General features: G+C 34.8%; 2 protein-coding genes across 2 annotated transcripts in view; one reads left to right on the top strand and one right to left on the bottom strand.

Annotated features, from left to right (window-relative positions):
• Positions 1–702: 702 nt before the first annotated feature.
• On the bottom strand, positions 703–9,204 carry LOC128998845 (SKI8 subunit of superkiller complex protein-like). The gene is made up of 2 exons (XM_054425202.1): positions 9,150–9,204; positions 703–1,592 (listed from the first exon to the last, which is right to left on the bottom strand). Exons 1-2 carry the CDS (start codon positions 9,202–9,204, stop codon positions 703–705), a joined length of 945 nt encoding a protein of 314 aa, XP_054281177.1.
• Positions 9,205–10,827: 1,623 nt separating this feature from the next.
• LOC128998844 (protein MON2 homolog) overlaps positions 10,828–26,654 on the top strand; it is a 56,984-nt gene continuing 41,157 nt past the window's right edge. Inside the window, exons 1-2 of the mRNA XM_054425201.1 lie at positions 10,828–10,888; positions 25,329–25,511. Of these exons, the coding sequence (XP_054281176.1) occupies positions 10,828–10,888; positions 25,329–25,511 (244 nt within the window). The remainder of the gene's footprint in view (positions 10,889–25,328; positions 25,512–26,654) is intronic.

The following is a 26,654-nucleotide window of genomic DNA, read 5'->3' as shown; positions in this document are numbered from 1 at the left end:
TAATTGAACGAACAACTTTAGAAATAAAACAAACCAAGATTAAAACTGAAAAGGACCCATGTAACAATTTTCAGTACAGTACTCAAAACAGTTTTCAAAATTACAAAACAACATCTTAACATTAAAACAGAAAATTTTAGGGGAAAAAATTGACCAACATTAAACCACAAAGGACCGATACAACTATTTACAGCCCTCAACACTTTTTCATAGATTACAAAAACATCTTAACAATAACATGATAAAGAACAGGAAGAAAAAACAAATCGAAACTAAAACTAAAAAAGATTGATATAACAATTTGCAGCACTCAAAACTCTTTCCTAAATTACAAAAACAATCATCTTAACAATAATAACCTTCAAACAGAACATATTCAAGGTAAACCAATCTAAATGAAAATTACATGGGACCAAAATAACAATTGACATGATTAAAAACTGTTTCCTAAATTACAAAATCATCTTAACAATAACATTAAAACAGAATGTTGTTTTTTTTTGTTTTGTATTTTAGGATGGATACTCTCGTCATTGAATGGAAATCTATAAACATAAAAGGCAATGAATTAGTTAGGCGTAGTTAAATATTCAGTGGTTTTCAATCAATTTTTTTCAATTTAAATTTTACTGCTAAATTAAAGTTTGAGAAATTATTATAAAGAATGTTGTTTTTGTAAGATCACACGAAAAAGGAGAAGATTTAGAATGACCGTTTGATAAAGTTTACAATTGGGACTGCCCAACTAACAAATTTGGATTGGCTGGTTTTTTTCAGCTTAAACATCTTTACAGTTTTGTCTTCACTAACGGTTACAATTTTTTTATCACACATGAGGTACAAAGCCCCCCAAACACTGTCACTATGTGCAACAATTGTGGCCTTGGACACACACTCTTCCTTGTCCCAAACGTTTACACTGTTGTCTTCACTGCAGGTGAGAAAGAACTTACCGTTGTTTGATAACGAGCAGCTCAGTATCGGTTGTAGATGCGCTGGAATGAAGTGGAGCAATCGGTTTTGTTCAACCCCATAGATTGTTACGCCAATTCCTGTGCACGAGATGAACTCTTTGGAGTCGTTAGAAAAGCTTATACAGTTCACTTTCTTTCCATTCAGGTTGCAGTCTTTAATTATGGCCCCTGATCGATGACGGTAGATTACAACATTACCGCTTTCAAAGCCGGCGGCAAGCAATTGTGAATCTGGGCTAAACGCAACCGAGCTGATAAAACCGTGCGTTGTTGTTATTGATTTGGCCAGACCACAGTTACCAGTATAATAGAAGTTGATTTTACCATCATGGGTACCAGTCACAATCTTTCTCGAATCATCAATAAACACACCATTACAATGGTCCAATGGACTCGTTTGAATAGTACCGTGGAGCACCCCATCTGTGCTCCACATCTTGATGGAACCACTGGTGAACATTGCAAAGATATGCGATCCCTGCGGATTAACCCCTACACTGAAGATGGACCCACAATCCGCGTTTTGAATTTCTTGGAGGGTTTCTAGGGCATTCTCCTGTACCTTCCATATCTTCACTGTTCCGTTGACTGCACCGGTAACCACGCATTGCTTGTTGCCTGAGGAAAGAAAACAGTTTTAGTGGTTTATTTTAGGCTACATCTATAAACTTTTACAAGCAAGCTTCTGTAATAAATTTATATAGGAGGCAATTTTTACAGTTACAAATTTAAAATGACTCAGTCAACCAGTGACATACAATAAAAATATACAGTAGACTCCCTCTTATCCGGACACCTTTTAACCGTACATCTGCTTAATCGGACTACATTCGGCGGAAATGACATCTCTTTAATCGGACAATTTTTATCAGCACATTGGTTTAACCGGACTAGGTCGGCAGAAAGTGAGCAGTACTGAAACGACTGTTCTCGTGGGAAAGATTTGAGACCACTGTTCACGTGTCTAAATACAATGCTCTCCTAAATTTAAGACGAATATCACAATAAACAGTCCGTTTTAAAAAGTTTTTTGGGAACGTCGGTTTAACCGGAAAACCCGTTATCCGGACTGGCCTCTGTACCGAGGAGTCCGGATAAGAGGGAGTCTACTGTAAGAGCAACCACAACAATCTTACATTTAAAAAGGTTTTATTTCATTACATCCTTATTACTGACTTTTCTTGACAATCATGCAGACTCAGGTGACAATAAAATGTCATCATCCATACAAAGGGCCCAGGGGTGTATCTAGCTTCCGTGTTTTTCAGAATCAAATAAGAAAAAAATCCTAATACTTAATAAAAATCAATGTAAGACTATCCCAAGGGAAATATTGTTTCAAAAATTGAATATGACAAAAACTGCAAATCTGCTGGTGTAGGTGTTGTTAAAATATGATTTGACTATGGATGGATGATGATAAAACATTGTTAAAATGCTGGCCCTGATTTAAAAATAGGTAGTGAATATCAATTCTGAAGTTTTCACAGCCTTTTTTAACAGAACAGTCGCAAATTGTTTGATGGTTCAGTTGTGGGTCAACTCATTAGTCCTTGTAACTGATGAAAGATTGGTCCAAAAAACTAAGGTTAATATTTGGTTTAATTTGTATCTCTGGTATCAGTAGAAAAAAAATAAAAATAAAAATTAAACGTGTTTTATTTTTTATGTTTGGTGTCATAGTGTTTATGTTCAAGGGTGCATTTTATTTACTAACTTATTCCAAACCTTCTTACACAATAATATCAGTTCTGCATTATAAATTATGATTTACAAATAATAAATTATTTATACTGCTATAGATATTGAGCATCAACAAGATCAGCAATTTGTTAACATTACTGTTTCCGTAATACCCTAAGGGCACTTATTCTTATCAATTGATGGTCACAAATCACCGAGCCCCTGTGTTGCAAGACGTTACCAAAAAATACAAAATAAATCCATAAGATTTTTTTCATAAATCCATGTTCCAATAAAAGAGTGAGACCACTTGTCAACTTCACCACCTTACAATTTAGCCCATAAATTAGACATTGCTCTAAAACAAAACTACATTGGAAGACAAGACAAGTCCAAACTCGTTGTGGCATAAGCAAGATTTGGATAACTCAGAAGCAGATATTTAAACTAATATTAATATACAAATTAATCCCTTCTAATTCAGAGGTGAAAAGTACAAATGATACCATACCACAGCAAACCAGTAGACTAAGTGAATTCCTATCTGCCTGATTCAATCTGAATCAAAATGTATCCTAAAAAATATTAAATGTGTTCCCCATTTAAATAACTTTAGGTCAGGTCTAATGAGTCAATCCGTAAAATCAAACAAATCAGTCAATTAATCAATCAATAAAATCAATAAATCAAACATTTTATTGTCATGGACATGTATTGACATTGTCAGTGGGCAGAAGATGAAAGTACTTAGGTTTTCTGTTACAAGGAACCTAAGGATTATTTTTAGTAACATTTTTAGCTTACAATGAAACAAAAATAAGTTTGCCAAATTTGATCGAAATACAAACAAACTATTGTACAACAATTTTGTAACTCTCCATAAGAATAACATAGGAATTTTATATTTGTAGAGTTTGAAAATCTTCTCCTACTTAAGTTAGTCATAAAATAAAGTGCACAGCAAAGCTTTTATATAGCCTACTAAGTTAAGTTATTTGTTTTGTTAATCTCCATAAATGGTTTTTAGAAAAAATTCTAAACTTTTATCTTTTAATTAAGAGATAAAAATGGGAAATGCTCCTGCCAGAGCAGACCTGAATTTTCCATGTTGTCAGATTTATTCCCTGTTTAAATAACTTTAATTTTTATATGAACTTAGGTTTGCAGCTTTAGGTCAATAGCTTAGTTTTGTATGAAATAAATTAGCCCAATTTTACCAAACTATATCTATGAACAAACAGATGAAGACATTTCCATAAGAATAACACTGGAATTTTAATTTTATTCAAGCTTTACAAAAATTGTTCAGAAAAAATTGCAGGATTTTGTGTTTTGGAGGTTAAAAATGGAAAATCCCAATTTTTACCTCATTCCCATATAGTCTGGTTGTGCTGGTTCGTAAACTCTTTTGAATAAATGTAGGTTTTACTCGTGTGTATTTTCATCAAAATTGAATGATTTTTACTCCGGTTATCGAGCTAACGGATACTTAGATAATACAGTAAAACCTCTATTACCCGCCCCCTCGGAACTAGGAGTGTGACTAAGACTGTACAGTCAGTTGATATAAAAGGTTTTGTAAGAAATTTAACCCTGAATAAGTGAGTAACTTAATACATATTTAAATTACTAACATACAAGAGTAATAGGCTACAGAACTATTATTTGGTATGTTGTACTTGTTCAATGTTCATACAGTGAAATAAAATCACATTTTAAAATAATCTAAGTAACTGTAACGATGTGACGGATAACAAAGAGTAACGGTTAAAAGAGAGACAGTTAATAGAGGTTCTACATATAAATTAGAGCATATGGTGTTTTTGTCCTCTTTAGACCTCTAAACAAAAAAGCAAATCGGTCCCGGGGCTAGTCTTACCATGCCATCTACAGTACTAGCTTATTCAGTCATGGAAAATTCACTAAAACCAACTTTTAACTCATAAAACCCCCAATTAAACCACGTTCCCTTCATACGATCATGCTCGTTCACAAACACGTTTGAGAAAGAAAATTTTGAAACGTACGTTTTTATGTCCCTGGCCTTTTATTTCGTAGAAACTGGGTAGGCTATGTAGTTTATCATTATATGTTTTAATATTTTTTGGGACAGTGGCAACATGTTACACACAATTATTTGGCTTAAAATAGGTTCTAGGTATTTTTTTCGTATTTTTAAGGTCTCGAAACTCACAACCGTCACATGTCCCTAGGGTACATTTTGCAACTTTCATGCTATTTTTAGAATAATTATTCATGCCGAAATATATAATGTCATATTTTTATTACATCAATAGTTATTAAACTTACGAAAAAGGAGCATATGATAATTTTGTTTTCATTGTAAACTATGACTAAATAGGTCTGTCCCTCGATTTGACGTCACGACCATTAGGGAAAAATTTGCAACTTTGGAGCACGACAATGACAAACCTGGCGTCGATGGAGTCAGTTGGTTTTAGAGACTACTTCAGAGTGTACGTCAGGATTGCCGGTCGTTTCGAGTTTAAAGGAGGAATTACAAGATTAATAAAGGCAAGTTTGTGTTTTTTGTAATTTTGGTGTGTCCATGACCGTAGATATTTCTATTGCTAGAAATATCTAGCAATATCTAGCTATTCGTAACCTAGAAGTCCACTTTGTATCCTCGAACATGAGGTGCAGGGCAACCTCCAGAACAGAGCCAAAGAACACGTAATGTCACGACCAAAGTTTCACGACCTTCTCGGGTTTTTCACGACCAATCCAGCCTTATGGATTATACTGTGTTTGGTCGTGACAATAACCATCATTGTAAATTGAACAATTTAGTTCAATTGAAACACATATTTTTACTATAACTAACAGTATAATTGAAGGGTTATTAGAAAGATATAGATTATTCCAGACAATTCACGACCGTACCGCTTGTCCCTGACCATCACCTGACACACATGCATTTCATGCATTTCAATGTTTTATACACAAAAGAAGCATGCCCCTATAAAAACATAACGACTTTTCGGGTCTCAGGTAAGTTTTTTCGGAGTTTACAAACTTAAAGAGATTTTATTGGCTTTTTTAATTTTTTGAGTTTTCTTTTATTTTTTTCTAGAAAGACCAAATATGCCAAAAGCTTAGTGAGCTGTTTATTATATAATGGCCATAAAAGTAAATTAATTTATAGCAAAACATAGTTATAAAACTAATATTAACTATTTTTAATATTCAGTTTTATGTCCGTGATGGTCGTGCCAAATTTCATGTTTTTCCATCAAAGATGCTCTATTATTTAAAAAATCACCAAGGATATTACGTTACCAAGGACATTTTATGAAACTTCAAATGTTAATGAAATATAAAATAATAAATGTTTCAAAAAACTGAAAAAAAAATTTTAAAAGTGCTTTTCCTGAAAACGTACGTTTCAAAATTTTCACTCTTGAATAAACGTAGGGTTTAACGTTTGTCCCAAATTTCAGCCAAATTGGATGATTATTCCTCCAGTTATCGGGCTAACGGACACTTCAAAACCAAAAGTAAATTAGTCCCAGGTTTAAATAGTTTTAAAAGTCTTACCATATGAGACATATGGTATTAGCTTATTCCCGGTATAGGGTGAACTCGCCTTTGGCTTGCTGGGGGCTCCGCCCCAGGCCCCCAGCTGTTGGTTTTCATTGGATTTAACAATGCAGGAAGAAGTGTAATTTTTTGAAAACGCTCTAGGTTTTGTAGAAAATTTTACATCCTGACCATGAAAATCTTATAAAACGAAGACTAGTAACTGTGAAAGATTTCAAGAACTTACAACGATGAAAGTCAGTGGTTCATGATCTGTTGGGGACCTAATTATAAGTTGAGAGGCAGAGGGGCTACATTTTAAAATTCTAAATTCCTTTAATATATGGGCTTTAGTATCTCAGTCTATCCATCCTGCTAGATGTCAAGTATCTAGCACGTCTGTGAATGTGTGACAGTTGACATTTAAACGTGTAGTGCTCAGGAAAAAAGATTCAGACTATTTTGAAAACCCGCCATTTTAATTTTTTTGAGGATCGAAAAGTTTTAATATGTCTTTTATGGGAATGTTTAATTCCTGACCATGAACATTCTTGCATATCTTTGCTAGAACCGTTTTTGAGTTATAGAAGTTTAAAATAAATAACATGTCGATTTCAGATGACCGAAATTTTGGATTTTGTGAGGTTAAAACTTTAAAATTTGGACTTTTGAAAATGTTATGGGTTATTTAAGATAAAGTTATTCACTATTGTAAAGTTTTAAGTTTCTAACACGTTTCTAAACGGTTTGGATCCGCATACCAAAGTCAGCCATATTCGAGGTTATTCGCCATAAGAATAAAATGGGGGGGGGGGGTTATTATTGTAAAATGTCACTTTTCAAAAAGGGCGCAAGACCTACAATCGCACGGAAATTTCAGATCTCCAGCCAATATAGAAGTGAGTAAACGTGATTTAGACTAATGCACCTATAAGAATAACATTTGGGGGAGGGATTCGATATTTTGGGGGGAGGCTATTATTAATAAATGCAACTTCTAAAAAAAGGGCGCAAGATCTACAATCGTGCCAAATTTCAATCTCCAGTTAATCTAAAAGTAGGTAAACGTGATTTAGACTGATGCACCTATTGTGGCTTTAGGGTAGATATAAGGGGGGAAACTAATTTCGGAGGGGGGGGGGAATTTTTTATGGTACCTTTTATATTTATACCATTATGGTTAGACCTAATACAATAAACTGTTTAACTTACAGTTTCAATACCCTTGCGCCCATAGAATAGTTAAAGAATTAGTTGTAATCTCGTAAAAGTGGTAAAATATTTCAAATGTTGACATTAAACTTAAATTTGGGGGGTCAAGAAGTAAAGTTAAAAAAAAATGTGGAGACTAAAATTTAAATAAAAAAAAGGTGAAAACCAATCATTAATAATGTTTGAAAAATAAATTATTTAGGTAGGAAAAAGTAGCGAAAACCAGAAAACATTTTAAAGAAATTTACATTTTTTTAAAGTAGTGTGTTTTTAGGAAGGGGTGTGATTTTCGGAAAACACCCAAGAATGTTTTGTTGAAAATTTAATTCCTGACCATGAAAATTCTTACCGTTTTAAAGTTATAGCTGTTATAAACAAATATGTTTTTTCATTTTTATACGTCCGCCGTTTTGGATTTTTCATGGGATTAAAATTTGAAAATGGGACTTTTGGAAATTTTCTGGACAATCTAAGGTGACCTTCCACACCCTATTCAAATTTCAAGCCTCTAGAACGTGTCTAAACGATTCAGTTAAGCATACCACAGTCTTTAAATTTCTATCTTTTTCTCCATAAGAATAACATGGGGCTCGTAAAAGTGGTAAAACCTTTCAAATTTTATTGGGATCAAAGAGTAAAGTTACGAAAAAACATGTAGTGAGTAAAATTTAAAGTACCTAACTTACGGAAAATACAAAGTATTAATAATATTTGCTAAAAAATTACTTAGGTAGGAAAAAATAGTGTTAGCCAATAAAAATTTGAAAGAAATTTACCAAATTTTGAAAGTAGTTTTTAAGGTGAAGGAGTGCAATAAAAAAAAAAAAAACATACTCTAGATGTTTGGTAGAAAATTTAATTCCTGACTATGAAAATTATTTCAAATCTTTTCTAGCTCATACCGTTTTTGAGCTATAGCCGTTAAAAAAAAGTGTTTTGTGGAATTAGACTTAGATACAAAATAATAGGCCAACCAACCTAATAAAATTAATTCAATTAATCAGCTAGCCTATTAACTAATTAATGAACCCTTTCAGTGCTATGGGATGATATATCGTTGTGTGTCTTTTTTCCTAAAAGTGCTGTATGGAACGATTTATCGTTGTTAATGTTTCATCCGAGTCATGCTAAGCAACGATATAAGCTATAGTGCCGGCACGACTTTCGACCGTGTGAGTTTAAATGGGCATATCGGTTGACTCGGTTGTTGTTTCGAAACAGCAATGGTTTCTTTCAATTCATCAAACGATCGAGGCCCAATATATCGTTCCTTAGCAATTTAGAATGGGAAAATGTTATTTTTACCGATTTTTTTTCTCGCACACTACACTTTGCACCTGTAGCAAGCCTAGCACTTTTCAGACGAAATAAGTAAATAACTCTAGGATTTTTCAGAAAATTACAAAAAAAATTAGTTTTTCACCATCGAAAGGGTTAAGCTAGTAGGCCTAAGTTTGGGTCTTATTATTTAATGAGGGGAGTGCATCTACTCCAATACAGATTATGTAATCTTTGCAGTTCACTTATTGGTTTTTTTAAATCTAGGTAGACCTGCAGAAATTATGCTAGGCTAAGATTGAAAAAGATTGTGCAGATCTTTAACCCCTCCGGTGCTATGCAACAATATAACGTTGTGCATCTTTTTCCTGAAAAGTGTAACCTATAAAAGGATTGACCAGCGTTGTTCGTGTTTCATCTGATTAGCGCCAAGCGCCGATATATCAAGTTGGCACAACTTACAACCGTGTGAGTTGGTTAATTGTGAACTGGGGGATTTGTGAACTAGGGCTGTCATTTCTTAGTGTATTATTGATTTGAGTAGAAATCAATGTTTTATGATTATTTGGTTTGTTTTCTATACAGGATTAAAATTCTAGAAAGTTAAGAGCCGCTTCGAATTTTTTTTAGGTTGAATAAAAAAAGTTGTGTTTTTTGTTGACAAACAAGTACCGTGGACCTTAACAAATATTTTTTTTTTTTTAGAAAAAGTCAGATTGACATGAAAACCAGTCATTATGAAAGAATTTCAAATGTATAATGCATTATATATCCTCCTACCCTCCTTGTAAACAATTTTCTTTTTATTTTATCAAATTCACAATTACCCTCAATATTTCACCATGTGGAATAAATGTGAACCTAATCTTGGGGCAATTGTAAACGCTGTTCACTTTTACCCCACCTGTAAAAGAAACACAGATTATTTACAAGTTCCCAGGTTGTGTTCCACTTTTTGAGATGTAGGCGGACAGGACAGTTAGTAGGCACATCTGTTAGTGATTTGATTTCTAAATAGGCTAGTTTTTTTAGTTTTTTTTTTTCAAGATAAAACCCATTTTTAATACAACTAATATTTTGTATAGCCTAAAAGGAAAGTGCCTAATTATTTTATCTAACCAAGGTAATTTAGTTTTCTTTTCTAATGGTTGATTGTTATTACAGTAGGATTTCAATAATTTTAAGAAACAAATTTGTGTTCTTTCGTTGATTGAAGAGAGATTATTTTGTCATTAAATTTTTACTTTACTGTATCAAATAACTCTACTCTATATTATTTTCTCTAAATTTAATCATTCTGACCATTTTTTATTATTTTTACATCTACCTGATTTTCTAACTTTTTCAAAGTACCACGGAAAAATCTCATTTGCACGCTTATTTTTTGTCACATGCCATTGAAAGTGGGGAATTTGTGAACAGTTTGAATTAGGCTTTAATCACAATTCCCCTCCTATGCTGTAGTATGTTACTTAATGTTTTCTCAACTGAGTTCACATTTACCCCAAAATTGTAGCTTAGGCAATTGTGAATGCTGAATAACTCCTTGACTAAATAGGGGATGATATCGGCTTATATTAAATATTAAGCCCAAAATATGCATAATGGTATAACACTGATCACATTTTTAAAATTGCTTACAATTTTCTTATAGTAAATTGCGTTTATCTGAAAAATTTGTCATTGGCGTTCACAATTACCCAAGTTGACCCTAAATGGGCATATTGGTTGACTACGTTGTTGTTTTGAAACAGCGATGGTTTCTTTCGATTCTTCATACGATCGAGGCCCAATATATCGTTACTTGGCACTTTTGAGATGAAACATTTTATTTTTAGCCGACTGATTTTTTCTCGCACGCTAGAATTTGCCCCCGTGGCAAGCCTACCACTTTTTCGGACAAAATAAGTAAATAGGCTAAGGCTTTAGCATTTTTTTATTACAAAAAAAGGTAAGTTACTTTGGTACCTATTAACTTATACCGAGGCCACTTACTTTTAAGAATAATTTTTTTACTGGGGACTAAAAATTACTACATAATTGAAAAGAACATACTTTAATTGACTTACTGTGCAAATTTGACATTATTACAATTAACTTAGCAGCCTTTGAGTTAGTCTATGCCTCTCAGAAGGCAGCAATGTCGGCGAAGATTGAGTTGAATGTGTCGCCACCGCTAGCAGCCACATGTACTCCGCCAAGTACGTATACAGCTTGTTGCAGCGGTTATGTTAGGTTGTCATAAATATGTTTGAAGGGCTTTTCTCGTTAAATTGTGAATTGAACAATAACAGATGTGTCATCACTCAGGACACTGAACCAGATACAGGCGAGGTGACAGGCCATGCGCGCACTCCGGTCTAAGACCTGACCCTGGTCTACTTGGAGGGGATTTTACGGGCGAAAGTATGATTCATCTGGTATCATTCGATTCATAACAAAACGATGAAAGTCCTACAAACATATTTATGATAATCCAACCTAACATAACAGCCGCAGCGCGCTGTATAAGGGTGGCCTCTGTATAATATGAAAGTACAAAATAATTCTAGCATCGGAAGGGTTAAAAAAGGTTAAGTTAATGTAGCCTAAGGCCTAAACTTTAGGTCAGCTAAGTACTTAAAATATTTCTACCAAGCTTAGAGTTTCATTAGGCCTAAATCAAAAACATTATTTAGATTCAAGGGTACAGCATAAAGTTAAAGTTTAAAAAGTAATGAATGTTTGCCGCAGGAATACCAAGCCAGGCCAAATAAGTTAGGCCTATCCCTGTCCTATCTTTGTAACTAGAATTTACCTCTTAGGAGGCGGCCCACTGTTACAGCGCGGACACTCTCAACTTCCGTACAGCTAAATAATTCGTGGAAAATCATGTTGTTTGTTTTTTTTTCCAATGTTTGTCACTTTACTTGCCGCACTTTTGCGTCCACGCTGAATTCAGCGGCTTCCGCTGCGAAAGGAAAACATTTTGCCAACGGCACACCTGAATTTATTTCCTTCCTAACTATGTTTTTTACAACTAACTTATTATATCTTATAATTTATTAAATATTATATGATGTTAAACTAAATAAGAATATTAAAATGATAAAATGATATTTAATTGAAATTGAGCAAAGATGGTCTCAATCAACTATTTTGACAATGACAATATACAGGTAGCGTGTACCATTGATGTGCAAAACAACCTGATTGACTGGATAAAAACAGCAAATCAGCACACTTTTTTCATAGTACATTCAATTATATATTGTAAGCATGACAAAATCCCAGCAAATCTGTTCTAGCTCTAGTAAGTTATTACATATAACACAGTAACTTAATGGTCACAAAAAACATTGTTTTAGAAGCTACGAAAATGTACTAAATTTTTTTTTTTTATTAATTATGGTAACAACTACTTTTATATCATTAGTTTATGATTTTCGTTTTTAATAACAATGTGGCACCTTAATTATACATGCTACCTTTGACTTATCCAATAGTCAAAGATCTATCTCTTAAAACATAAACCAAACGAAATTACCTTTGAATAAATTTCCATAATTGATCGATGATAAGATGACAAATTTGTAAGGGATTGTTACATCTATGAGTGAAAATTTTGAAACGTTAATTTTTATGTCCCTGGCCTTTTACTTCGTAGATACTGAATATGTAGTTTATCATTATGTGTTTTAATATTTTTTGGGACGGGGGCAACATCTTACACACAATTATTTGGCTTTAAATAGGTTCTAGGTATTTTTTCGTATTTTTAAGGTCTCGAAACTCACAACCGTCACGTGTCCCTAGGGTAAATTTTGCAACTTCCATGCTGTTTTTAGAATAATTATTCATGCAAAAATGTTATAATGTCATATTAGCGAATTTCCCTATAGGGAAGTAGCTATTATCGTAGGTGGCACGGTAAGACCTAGACCCGGGACCGATTTACTTTTTCATTTTGATGTCCCCAGAGGCCAAAAACACCATTCGTTCTAATTTTTATATATGTATATATAAAACCCTAGCTCTCCCAGAGGGGAGGTAATTGCCCGGTGTCAGACCCGGCACTTCAGGTAGGCCACAGTTATGGACGACTGGTAAGCGCCAGTCCCTTAGGGGGAGCCTCCAGTGACACTCCCTCCATTCAGGGTGGGGGGGGTGTTTAGCTCTCAGTGACGCCGTTAATTCCGCCTCTCCTCACCTACCTGTAACTGTGGTTGTGACTTGAGTTCTTCGGGCTCGTCCTACCTGTTGTGTTCGACTGACATTTTGTGAGGCATATCCTCGACTTTGGAAGTAGCCTCGTCCTGGGAGGTGAAAAACCTAGCCCCCAAAGGGGAGGTAACTGCTCGGTGTTGGTATCGGCATTTTCAAGTAGGCCACAGACATGGACGACTGGGCATTGGGTCCCAGTGACATTCCTTTATCCAGGATGGAGGGGTGTTTAGCTCTAGGAGAGATGGAAGTGCATCATATTATCTAACCTACCTGTGTCTGTGGTTCTTTGGGTTTCGGCCTGCTTGTTGTGTGCGACCAGCATTCAGTGTGGCAAATCCTCGACTTTGGAAGTAGCCTTTCCTGGAGGTGAAAACGGGCAAGTACCCGTAGATCACGGGGACACTCAAGGGCAACGTAACTTTCCGCAGTGTGAGGGTAACGGTTTGTAGGCACTTATGCAAACCAATCCCTGTCTCTGAGCACGGACGGTATGGTTATCTTCAGTGTGGGGGGTTATTCCCGGAACCTCAATTGAGTCAAGGGTGTCGCCACCTCTGGTGGATAGGTTCATCCGGGTGGGTCCCACTTCTATACCTGCCTCCTTTTGGGAAACCCTGATGGCCTGGCAGTGATGTTGGGTCTGACGGGCAAACGAAGTAGATCGGGTGCTGGGTCCGAGCCCGCCAGGGGTATCTGGGGATCTATCGCTCTGGTTATCTCTGGTTTCCCAGCAACTGGGTAAGGCCTCGATCGGGTAGTGGTGTAAATGGGAGGTTGGGGTTCCCCCCGTCAGCGTGCTGACGGTCCCCTTCCTTCTGGCTACGATGGCGGGTTCTGCCTGTCAGGGATTAGATAGGTCCCGAGTGTTGCTTGCACTAAATGCGTCGGGGCGCTCCATTATGGTCCTCTAGGGCTTGTACCTGGTGGAACCCAGGTGGAGTGACGCTTAAACAAGCAGCCGGAATCCCTGGTTAGGATTGAGGGGCAACCCTCTTTCCGAAGGGTCTGCTTCGGCAGCCGGCGAGCCTGATGACCTTAAGTCATCCGCCCATGATGTGCTAAAGGTTGATGCGTAAGCTTCGGCCTACATCATGGGGCCCGGGTATGTCTCACGATAGGTACCGGGTACGTAGTCAGGGGGCTTCGGCTCTCATGACAAAGAAATAATAATAATAAATAATAATATATATATATATATATATATATATATATATAGACTTATATATATATATACGTCCGTGAACGCGATAACTTGAGTAATTTTTGTCCGATCTTGATGAAATTTTGTTTAAAGGTGTAAAGCGGGATAAACTTGAATGAGTTCGCGAACCAGCACGATCGGACCATGGGAACGGGGCTTTACGGGGGGTTTTATGGGGTAAAAATTGGTTTTTCTCACTTTTGACCCTCAAAACACAAAATTTCCCGATTTCTCTTTTGACCTTTTTAAAGAGCTTAAAAAAAACAAATACAGTAATTTAGTATATGAAAGTATTTTTGTTCGATTGTTAGTAACGGAGAAAATTAAAAAAAATTGTAAATTTAAAATTCCCATGTTATTCTTATGGAGAATATTGTCTAATGTTGTAGTTTGCTTGTTTATGGATATATTTTGATCAAACTTGGCAAAATTATTTATTTTGTACTAAGCTATCAATATTTTACTCAAAAAACACACTTTATTAGTTTCCTTGTAGCAGCAAACCTAGGTACTCGTTAAACCTAATGTTATTAAAATATATTTAACTGAAAATCAATTCAGACAAATAGAAATTCGCTTAGTCGGCAGATTTGCTGCGGCGGGGGTATTTTTATTACATCAATAGTTATTAGACTTTACGAAAAAAGAGCATATGATAATTTTGTTTTCATTGTAAACTGAGTACCATGTCTAAATAGGTCTGTCCCTTGATTTGACGTCACGACCATTAAGGAAAAATTTGCAACTTTGGAGCACGACAGTGACAAGCCTGCCTGGCGTCGATGGAGTCAGTTAGTTTAGAGACTAGTTCGGGGTGTACGTCAGGATTGTAGTGCCGGTCGTTTCGAGTTTATAGGAGGAATTCTAAGATTAATAAAGGCAAGTTTGTGTTTTTGTAATTTTGGTGTGTCCATGACCGTAGATATTTCTATTGCTAGATTAATCTAGAAGTCCATGTTGTATCCTCAAACATGAGGTGCAGGGCTACCGCCAGAACAAAGCCAAAAAACACGTAATGTCACGACCAAAGTTTCACGACCATCTCGGGGTTTTTCACGACCAATCCAGCCTTATGGATTATACTGTGTTTGGTCGTGACAATAACTATCATTGTGAATTGAACAATTTAGTTCAATTGAAACACATATTTTTACTATAACTAACAGTATAATTGAAGGGTTATTAGAAAGATATAGATGATTTCAGACAATTCACGACCGTACCGCTTGTTCCTGACCATCGTGTTTATCATTTCTATTATATAAATTTCAAAAATTAAAATATATTATTTCAATGTTTTATACACAAAAAAAAGCATGCCCCTATAAAAACATAACGACTTTTCGGGTCTCAGGTAAGTTTTTTCGGAGTTATACAAACTTAAAAAGGTTTTATTGGCTTTTTTCATTTTTTGAGTTTTTCATTCTTTTCTAAAAAGACTAAATATACCAAAAGCTTAGTGAGCTGTTTATTGTATAATGGCCCTAAAAGTAAATTAATTTATAGCAAAATATAGTTATAAAAAAGTATTAACTATTTTTAATATTCAGTTTTATATCCGTGATGGTCGTGACAAAATTTTGTGTTTTTACATTAAAGAACCTCTATTAATAAAAAATCACCAAAGATATTGCGTTACCATAGATATTTTATAAAACTTCAAATGTTAATAAAACCAAAAAAATAATAAAAGTTTTAAAAACGGAACAAAAAATTTTTAAAGTGCTTTCCTGAAACGTACGTTTCAAAATTGTCACTCCTATATGGTATTTTACTCTTTGTTTATGAGATACTAGAAGGCAATCAATCGTTTACAAATTAGTTAAGTTAGTCAGTTACTGTAGTTTCATTCTGTTAAAATATTTTTTATAGAATCAAATTCAATCGATAGGTCGAAAGTATCACTAAGATTTTATCTATTAGTAAGAAAAATTGATTCACCAATTTATCTTGTATTAATTTATTTATTTTGAACTTACGCATGTTTCCCTTCTTATTTATTGTTAGTGCATAGGGGAATCATATAGTGTCTTAGTTAGATGTTGTTGTTAATATTACCATTTGTTATTATTTGATAGGCCTACCTAATGTATAACTCTAAGTATCACTCATTTTAAAGTTGTTATTTAATTAGCCATTTCTTTACCGTATACATTGACGTCAAGGTTAACTTACATTTTATTACTACTGATATCATATTTGTAAGCAAATTGTTTGTACTTATCAAAATATAATGTCCGTTACATTTAGAATAAAATAAAATGAATCCGATGGATGGATATTAAAGAGTTCTGCCAAAATGGTTTTGAAGATGGTTAAATAAATACATTTTATCTTGATATTAAGTCTCAAACAAATATTCATAAAATAGAAACATCAGACAATAAATCTAAGACAATTTGGGACATTATAAAAACAAAAAAGACTTTAAAAGTTTCCTTGTACTTGAATGCAAAAATGGCAAGCTAATTACCTGCCCTGCTTATATTTGTGACAAATTTAGCAATTATTTCTCCAATGTAGGGAACTTGACTAAACCCACTGCTAGCCAGAGTTGTCTCACAGGATGTCCAGACCGGGGATTTACATAAATACTCCCGCTGCAGCAAACCTGCAGACTAAGCGAATTTCAACTTGTCTGATTACATTATTACTAAAATATTTCCATAAATAAGACATATTTATTCCCGATTTAAATAACATTAGATTTAACTAGTGCTTAGGTTTGATGCTACGGAGAAGGTAAACAGTGTTTTTGACCATACCTCAATATAGGACCAAATAAATAAATTTGTCAAATTTTATCAACATATCTATGAACAAGTAAACAACAGTTTAAATTTTATCCATAAGAATAACATGCTCGATTCCAGAAATTGCTCAACAGGGCTTTTCTTCGACCTCAGTAAGGCATTCGTTACTGTTGATCACAGGTTGCTGCTACAGAGAATGAGTGAGGTGGGAATACGTGGTCTGGTCTTAAACTGGATCTCGAGTTACCTTGAAGGCAGAAAACAGTTTGTGGAGATTCGTTCGGTGGATGAGACCGGGCTTTTGCGTCCTTATTCCTCTGTCAAGTCCTCTACAGAAACATGGGGCAATCCCCTCACTGTAGTCTACAGTGAGGGGATTGCCCCATGTTTCTATACTCGGGCTTGTCCTATTCCTCCTATTTATAATTTCCCTCCCTTCATCCACTCCAGCTGTAAAACCTACACTCTTTGCCGACGACACCTCCCTTTCAGATTCCGGCTGCGATATCGATCGGTTAGAGTTGAGGGTGTTCTCTGTGGCAAACAATTTAGTCCAATGGTTTGGTGACATTTTGTTGACCATAAACCCTGAAAAAAACCCCAACTCATATTTTTTCCCATAACCAACGTACAGACATCACAAGAGTTTTAGCCTTTTCATATAGATGAAACAGTGGTTCACCCAACTGACAGACAAAGGTCTCAGTTTCAAGAGCCATATAGAAAGCATTTTAGGAAAGATAAGCTCAGGAATATTCGTGTTGCGCAGCCTGAAAAACACAACAAACTAGAAAGTCCTGATTGCAGCATATTATGGTATCATCTACCCCCACTTAGCGTATGCTGTACTAATTTGGGCCATTTGGGGTCATGAGAGTAGAAACACCTAGTTTCTATTCAAATTAAAAATGGGCAGTGCGAATTATTTTTTCACTGCCCAAGCGCCAATCTTGCAGATATTTACTTCAAGAAATATAAAATTTTCCCCAGTTTATATATCCTGCACACATTAACTTTTGTCAAACAAAATAAGTCTCACATAAGTCTTCAGCCTGTCCATACCCTTTGCAAAATTCACATGATTTACCTGTTCCGAAACATGCGACCTCCTTCTTCAGAAAGCATACACTCTATAACTGCGGTATTAAACAAAACTACGCAATAAACTATCCCAGTCCCTGAAGTTGGAAACAAACCATTCAAAGTTTAGAAAACGTTTGACAGATTATCTCATTAACTTCTCATGTTACAACGTCAAGGTGTTTTTTCAACCTGTAATAGAGGATGATACGCTCAATTTGTTTTTGTAAATTGAAGGTAAGCTTATTTGTACAGTATATTATTTTGTAGTTGTAGCCTAAGATGAGTTGTAATTTTTTTCTGACTTAGCTAATACAATTGTTTTGTTAGTTTTTAGCTTAATAAAATAATTTGAATTTGAAATTTCAAAAAAGCTCTTTGCACAAACCAGTTAGGACTAACCTGAATCAAATGACAATTGTTTCAGATCAATAAGGACGATAAATTTAAAAGGATATATACTTAGTTGACGTTTATACATAGACTAGCTATAATGTTTACACCTTATCATAGATAAAAGGAGTATGACCTTATTCAATTATTTTGTAGTGGTACTACTGGAAAGAGAATGGTTGGCAGGTCAGGAGGAGGAAAATGGCGTTTGTCAAACCCAGTGGGAGTGACGTTTCAAATAAATTTTTAGAAATTTTGCAGAACGATCTTAAAAACTTATCCATTGAAACGAAGAAAAAATTTCCACAAATAAAAGAAGTAAGTAAATGACAGATATTTTGTTTTACAACAGTTTATAGCAATAATGATCCGATACGTCGAAAGTGGGGTTATGTTAGGGCTTTGTTGTTGTGTCAAATTTTACAACAAAACATTTGGAAAACTCATTTAACTCATATTTCTATTTCGGTAAGCGCTGATTTATAATGATAGCACTTGAACTGAACCCAAAACAAACAACAAATTACATCAGCTCATGAAATTAGCTCATTTTGTAAATTTGTTTCACTCTAGCCTTAGGTGTCTAGCCCTTGGCTAGAGATTCAGACACCAGGGGCCTGTTTCATAATAAAATACAACCTAATATTATTAGTAAATCAGCTGATGGCCCAATGCAAATCTAATGGAAATTTTAAGTGACAGCGTGTAACTTGTAAGTTAGTTTATGATGAAGCGGGGCCCCAGATGTCTCAAACTCAATAAAATACTGCATTGCATGTTTGCATCCTTGAATACATTTCTCTTACTAGACTTGGAACTATTTTTTAGTTGAAACTTAACAGCTTTAAGCATTTCAGTTCTAACAAACTTTGCAGGAAAGAGGCGAAACTAGGTAGGCTACATCAAAACCTCGATTAACTTATTCAGAGTAATAGAGGGTTTACAAAATACAGTTATCCGTTATGTATGGCTGAATCAGTCTGTAATGAAACGACATCTTACCTTTGCCGAGCTTAACTGTTATTTCTCTGTGTGTTATCGTGTTGGACTGTTATTCTAATGATTTTGTTATGAAACTTACATTTTCCATTCAACCCTTACTATTTATTAACACAGTTAGACCTATAATCTAGTTTTTGTTTGACAAATAAGTGTATCCAGGAAGGCCCAGGATAACAGGAATACAGTAGCAACCTAGCATCTGGCAATGGCATATCTACAGATAGCGTTATTCAAATAACTGGGTTCTAGCGGTAACCTAATACCACGATAACAGTTATTTGTTGATAACCATGTTATATTTATTTTTTCTAATACATTATATATCGCCCAACCCTAATCTTAAGTTAAGTTATCCTACATTATTATATGTAGCCCTAACTAAAGTAGGCTAGTTTACAAGATAGGCTACTGGTAACACACCCAAAAAATTGTACCAATAAATCAGATATATTTCGTTAGACTGAACCAAAACAAGGCAATAATCATTGATGGTATCAGCAGCATAGCTAATGTGACAAAACCCATGTAGGCCCTATACAATCTGCTTGTTGCTTCATATTGATCTGGCAATGCAAATTGGACTTAAGGAGGGCTTAAACAAGTGCTTAGTAGCCTAATAATAATTTCTTATCAAGAGCATCAAATCTTTGTGAAACAGAAACATGTGGCTGAGAGGACTAGTACTGCCCAATCTCTTATTTGGGATAAGTGAGGTGTTTGTACTTTGTTCTTGGTTGTTTATATAGGGTTGTGCGGCGAGTACTCGAGTGGCCGAGTGAGCATTTGGGTACACTTCCATATCTGTTGGCACAAAAAACCGAATGAGTAATATTGATTATTCGACTGTTTAATTCGATATATCGTTTGGTTAGTTAGGTTAGGTTAACCTTACCTAACTAACCAAACGATATATCGAATAATCGATGTATCGATCGATATTTTCAGTCGGTTGTTTGTGCCAACAGATATGGAAGTGTACCCGAGCATTTCGGTAGGCCTATTAGGTTTGACTTGAGCGTTTTAATGAGTTTACAAGGATCATTTTTATTTTACAATAACTTACGGGAGAATTAAAGCATGATATTTACTCAAAAAAGTCATTTTTTAACTTTTACAAGCTTCTTCTAAACTGCAATAAAACAAAAATACTCCAATTCCTTATTAACAGCTGAAAAAAGCAAGTTCCACTGACTATTTTGTTAGGCGACGAAGAGATATCTTCTGGAGATATACTATGAACTTAAAATGTAGGCCTACCGGTACTGAAAATTGTGAGGGCAAGTATAAATTGCTTGGTTTGGATACAGAAAGGGCAAGACTTAGACAAAACGACAAGGACGACTTTGTATATCTGGCAAATTAATGACGGAAACGTATTTTTAAAACCAGCGTTTTTAGCTATATATTTGGTGGTGCATACTGTAAAAGATTCTTGATATTATAGTTTAGGTACTGGTCAAAGACTGCTAGGCCTAATTATAGTAGGCCTACGACAATTATTTTGGTTGTGTTAAATTCATTTTATGCTACAGTGGCCATGCTGTATTGTAAATACATTTTATTTCATTCTTGGTAGGGTTAGTTTTATCAGGCACCTTGATAAATTAGTTTGGACTAAGTCAAAGAATGATCAAAATATTATGAAATTATCCTAAAACTATAATGCTCAATTGCAATAGTTGGGACTGTTGATGGGAATTAAAATTCAGATTGAATAGGCAGAAAAACAATCACAAAGTATATAAAGAAATAGGCCTACCTCAGAAACAGGAAACCTTCAGACTAAATTTCTATGAAGGCATCTTGAAATATTTGTATTTAATTCTTATTGTGAATGTGCTTGACTAGGTCACTTATATAATTTGTATCTTTATGGCCTATGTTCCACTAGGAGGATGTAAGATCTTTAATGTCCCTTCTGCAGAGAAGGCGACTCTCCTTATAGGAGAGTACCAAGAGGAACTGACGATTTACAAACCTCCTAATACTACGTATTCTTGTGAATTGAGATTTTGATGTTTGAAATAGGTTATGTTTGTAACTGTATGATTATTGCTTGGTATTATTCTTGCAGTGTCTGCAAGTTTAAGTATTTGTATTTGAACTGTTGTGAACTGTTGAACGATTGTGAACTGTAAGCTTGGGTTTAAATAGGTTTAGTCATACCAAAAAGTACCTGTCTAAATGTTGTGGAAGCTCAAAAGTCACGATGGTCACTTCACTGTAGAATACTAGACTAAAGCTCGACATTGCAAGTTTTTTTGGGAACACGGTCAAATATACGCGAGTTACACGATATTCGGCTTTAATGGTACTATGTCATTCAAGATGATGGCTTCAAAACGGATGATGTGAATGGTTTCAAATTAAAAAACAAACTAGACTGATTTAGGAACAGAGAAATTTGATTTATCTAGGTCTAACGATATTTAACATGTTTTGGACATATGTTTTTATTGGTTCACGTGTTATCCAGCTTTACCGCTTATCTAACCCTGCCGCAGATGGTATTCTTGAAGAAATATATTCTAATCCTTATTTAATGGCCTCATTACCCTAATATGAACTGCTTTTTTAAAAACGAATCAAATATACCATGTTCATAGTTGAAACGAAAGTCTCAGTCTATTGCTAATGTCTTCCAGCTTTTTAAACCCTCTTCTTACCCACGACATCGCTATCATGGGCCCAAAGTCAAAGGTGCTACCGACTGAACCACCCACTTGCTGTGTTGGATTGATGTTGCTAAAAAAATTAAAGGCAATTGTAGTATAAGTAATAGCAAAGTATTGAAATGTAGTTTTAAGTATAAAATACTTAACTAAAAATTTTATAAATTTTTAATAATCATTTTCAGTCTTGTGAAGAGGGTATCATCAAATTACGAAATGGAGTTTCGAACCCCCAGACACCAATATACTACTTGGTCAATCAGATCCTGTACCCTGTCGTTCAGGGATGTGAAACAAAGGATCAAAGGATTGTTAAGGTAAGCCCACCACCACCACCACTTTATATTACCAACTTAATTCAAACAAGACAACGTTTCTTCAGTGTAATAGGCCCTAATCTAAAGTTGGAATATTTATTTTTATAAAATCAAATTAAATTGTCTTTATTACTTTATTTCATAGTTGTTCATGGAATGGTGTCGAAAACTTTATCTAAAACTTAATTAAAAGAAAATTTAAAATAGAAACTTTCGTGACTATAAAAAATAAAACACCAATTTGGCATAAGCTATATCATATGTTCCTCTAAAGTGTGTACAGGTAGTGATAACAAGTGGTACTTAAACTGTTTGATTTTTTCATTTAAAAAATTATTTTCTTTCTTAATTTGATTAGGCAGTTTAATAAAAATTTACCTCTAGCATAGGTAGTTTTTTCATCCAGGATAAGTTTAGTCATCAACAGGAGCTGCGATAGTACCCCTATTTCTAGTATTGTAGTAGTGGCATTACCCTAATAGATGTCAATCTGCAAAATGTTGCCTACAATACATGATTAGGCCTACTTCATAAATGTGCACACTTTATAAAATCATTATTCCGGGAGGTTTTTGAACTCCTCCTTGGCGGCGTCTCTCCATCATTTAATTATTTTCCTCATTGCTGGGCTTTGTAAAATTAAAAGCCTATCTAAGTTTCTTTTACTTGTAGCTCTGTAAATCCAGTATACCAAAGTTTATATTTGAATGAATTGAATATTATTATATAACTTTTAGTGTTTCAAGACCACAAAGGTTGGATAGGTTATACAACGCATTCAAACCCAAAGTGACCTTTTTAGCTACTTGTTCAATGTGTAAATCCCAACTTAAATTTGCTACTCATAACATTGTGTCCAACTTAAATTGAACCATGCTTTCAATTACTGAATGTTATTTTGATGTGCAATCTTCTAGGTTAACTTGTGTAATGTGTGTATACAAGGGAACAAAAGTATTAAAAAAGCCTGAAATTGTAAAAATGAAATATTGTTTGAAGTTGATTATCTGTTTGGTAAGATCTCAGAGGTGTTGTTACAATAAAGAAATTTTGTAATATTTTAATTCTTATATTAATTGCCGATTAATCCAACAGAAATGTTTTGGAGACAGCTCAACCTGTAAATAAAATATCACAACTATTTGGACCTTCCCAAGTTCACTGAATTACTAAATTTTTTTTTCAAAACCTAAACTCAGTCCCCCGTAACTTAATCCTTCTTTTTATATCAAGTTTTTATCTTTTAATCCACTCACATAACTACACAATACAGCTTAATTCAAAGATAGTAGGCCTACTCAATAATGAAAGGCTTGAAACCATAATTAATAATTTGTGAATTTAGTCATTCTTAAAAAAATATCTGGATTGGGACTTCAATATTTAAACCAAACATTAAATTGAGATGAGCCAGTTACATTTCACGGTACTGTACTTTGTGACTTTGGGTTCAATAGCGGTTACAGTATCTCTTATGATGAATAGCTCCAGCGAGAAAAAGATATCATTATAGCCTCCTCTCCTGTTTTTGCAGCAGAATTGTCAACCTCCCACGTTTGATGAGACATCTTCAGTAATTGCAATGACATCAGGAATTTTCATTCCCACAATCTTCACAGACACTTTGCGATTGTGATAGTATCACAAAGATTAAAGCTTGACTTGGCTCTATGTTCAGACTTAGTCCTCAATCACTCAAGCTTTTAGACTCTGCTTGGCTTAAAAACAAGCTGCTTGAAAACTCTCAGTATCTTAACCCTGAGGGAATTCTGAATCACATCCAATCTAGCTAGGGTCTGTCAACCAAACGTGGCAACATTAGGAACATTGCTGTGATCTCCCCACATTGCTCCGTCTGTGTTTGGGATCTCTCTTTAGTGTGCTGTGGTGCCGCTGCGATTCCGTCTTAACTAGGCCTAAGATCCTTCATCCTTATCAACATTACAAAAATATGAAAATAGGACTTTGAAAACCTGTGAATTTTCTTTTCAAGTTTGTGTGGAGACCCAACCTAATCTGATGTCCTCTATGAGTTTTGTGTAATACAGAATTTTCATTCGATTTAATTTTATTCATTTTTTAAAGACTTTTTGTTAGTGATTATAAGTTTTAGTTCCACCCAAGTTTGTTTGGTATATTTTTACTTTTAAAAATAAACATAGCTGTAAACATTACAACAAAATGTGGTCTTAGTTTAGTGAAAAAATAAATAAATAAAATTAACTATATCATCTTATGTTTCTAAGACCTGTACTGCACACAGAATTTTCTGGGGAAACAGTCGTAACAAAAGTGATGTTTTTTCCTCCTTTTTTCAGAAAAAGGCACTTAGTATATTGACCCTATTAGCTCTTAAAGCACATTGTACACTTTGGTTTACCACAACAAAGATTTTTACTGGCATTAACCTGTATATAAATGTGTGTGTGTGCGTGTTTACTTGATGTTAGATCAAAATTAAAAGACTTGGCTGTTAAAAATTATTCCCATTATCATTTAACTTGATCCGACTCACTACTTAAAACTCCATCACACGGAAAAAGTAAATGTGACAGTAACCACTCAATGATGAGTTCAAAGTTGTTCAATGCACTGCATTCTGAAACAAGAGCGTTGCCTGAGTCTGTTTTTGAAAGATAAGTTTAGATTATATAACTGGCTGGTTAAACATTCTTTTTATGGCATTAATGAGTATTTTGATGTAAAAAGTTGTTAAGTTTCGAGGTTTTAATGGTTTAGGAGTATATTCCACTTAGCCTATAGCCTACTTTTAACTTTTTAACTGTTGCCTTTTAAATGTCTGTGATATTAGCTTATTAACCCATTCTTGACTAGTTTACTGTGTAATCACTTGTTTCTAATCCTTTGTTACCATAATATGTTTTATATCGACCATGTCTATTGCTTTGTTATGCCTAATAACAATTAATGATTTGATTTGAATGTAGATTGAAGTATAGTTCGGGCATCTGGCTGGGAAAAGAAATTCCCTGTTTTAACATCTTACTTTGATGTAGATGTGCCTGGGGATAATCCAAAGGCTGATCACAAACCAAGTTGTGGACCAGAAGGGAGCAAGATACATCACAGATACCTTGTGGATGTTGATGGAGTCAGGGACAGAAGAGGTCAAGATCCTACAGTCAGTCACGCTGCTGTTGACTACCAACACTGTCGTACATGGGGATACACTAGCCAGGGTAAAAATACAGTAGAAACAACCTAGCCACTACTGCTTAGAATTCGCCTCTTAGATTTAAAACTACAGTAGAGCGTTGATTATCCAAAACAATCAAGGCAGAGGGGTGTTCCGATAATTGATTTTTCAGATAGTCGGACATGAACTAAAATTACAATATTTTCTTGTCAAGCGTGTGACAAGCCTTCTTTCCTAGTGGGTAATATTTTTGTTATTTGGCCGGGCACCGATTGTTTGGGTAAGCAAGCGTTGGCGGCGAAGCGAGCTAGCACCCTGTGACCCTGCTCATCGGTCCCGATAAGCCTAGGGTATCCTGGAACTTCAGGATAGTCTAGAACAGAAATTCGAATCGTGGATTTGGAGCAGTGAGTTTGTGTCTGGTGGAGACGTCGTCGAGTGTTAGTGGACAGTGGACATTTTAGTGTCGTTAGTGTAATCATACAGAGTGGTTGGAGTTTAAGTTGGGTACAGACTCCACTAGTGGTGAGTGACAACGTCCCTTATATTTTGGTTTAAGAGTTGATATTTATTATTAGTAATATTAATCTCTGATTTTATTGGTCTGTTTGTAACCGTGCTGGTCTAATCCTGATGGTAGCTAGGATTTACAGGTGTCAGAAATAATATTGAAATATGTTCCTCTTGGTTCTGGGCAAGTGTCAAACCGCAGATAATATATATTTCTTGTTTTTGGTAGTTATATTGCTTTGTGCCACGAGTTAATGGCTTTACTGGTAACTCTGAGGCCCAACAGACCTAGGCTACCGGATTTGGAGTGTATAGTTGACCGCAAGTGGCCAGTAGGCTTGTAGATATATTACAATTAGCCTAGTAAATAGAAGTTCCCCTAATCAATATCACGTTGATAGCAGCAGTAGTGGTATTACTGTTTTTACTTAATAAATATTTTATGGTTTTAATTTACCAAACAGCTTGTTTCTGGATCCAACTCGTTATCTTTGTAGCTTGGATATTGTAGTAGGCCTACCCGCTATTTTTTAGTGTTAAATTTAATACACTGCTACTAAGTAGCTCAATAATTTAGTAGTAGTGCAACTGGCATTTAGTTTTGCCTTTTGGCCTGGTATTTATTGAGACCAGCAACTTAATACTTTTAATTGAAATGGCGACCATACAAAGTAGG

Source organism: Macrosteles quadrilineatus, unplaced genomic scaffold (genome assembly GCF_028750875.1).
Source record: "Macrosteles quadrilineatus isolate MER2022 unplaced genomic scaffold, UCM_ALF_1.0 Scaffold_7__1_contigs__length_78375512, whole genome shotgun sequence".
NCBI lineage: Eukaryota > Metazoa > Arthropoda > Insecta > Hemiptera > Cicadellidae > Macrosteles > Macrosteles quadrilineatus.
The sequence above is the reverse complement of the archived record's forward strand: the minus strand, read 5'-3'. Positions and strand labels throughout refer to the sequence as shown.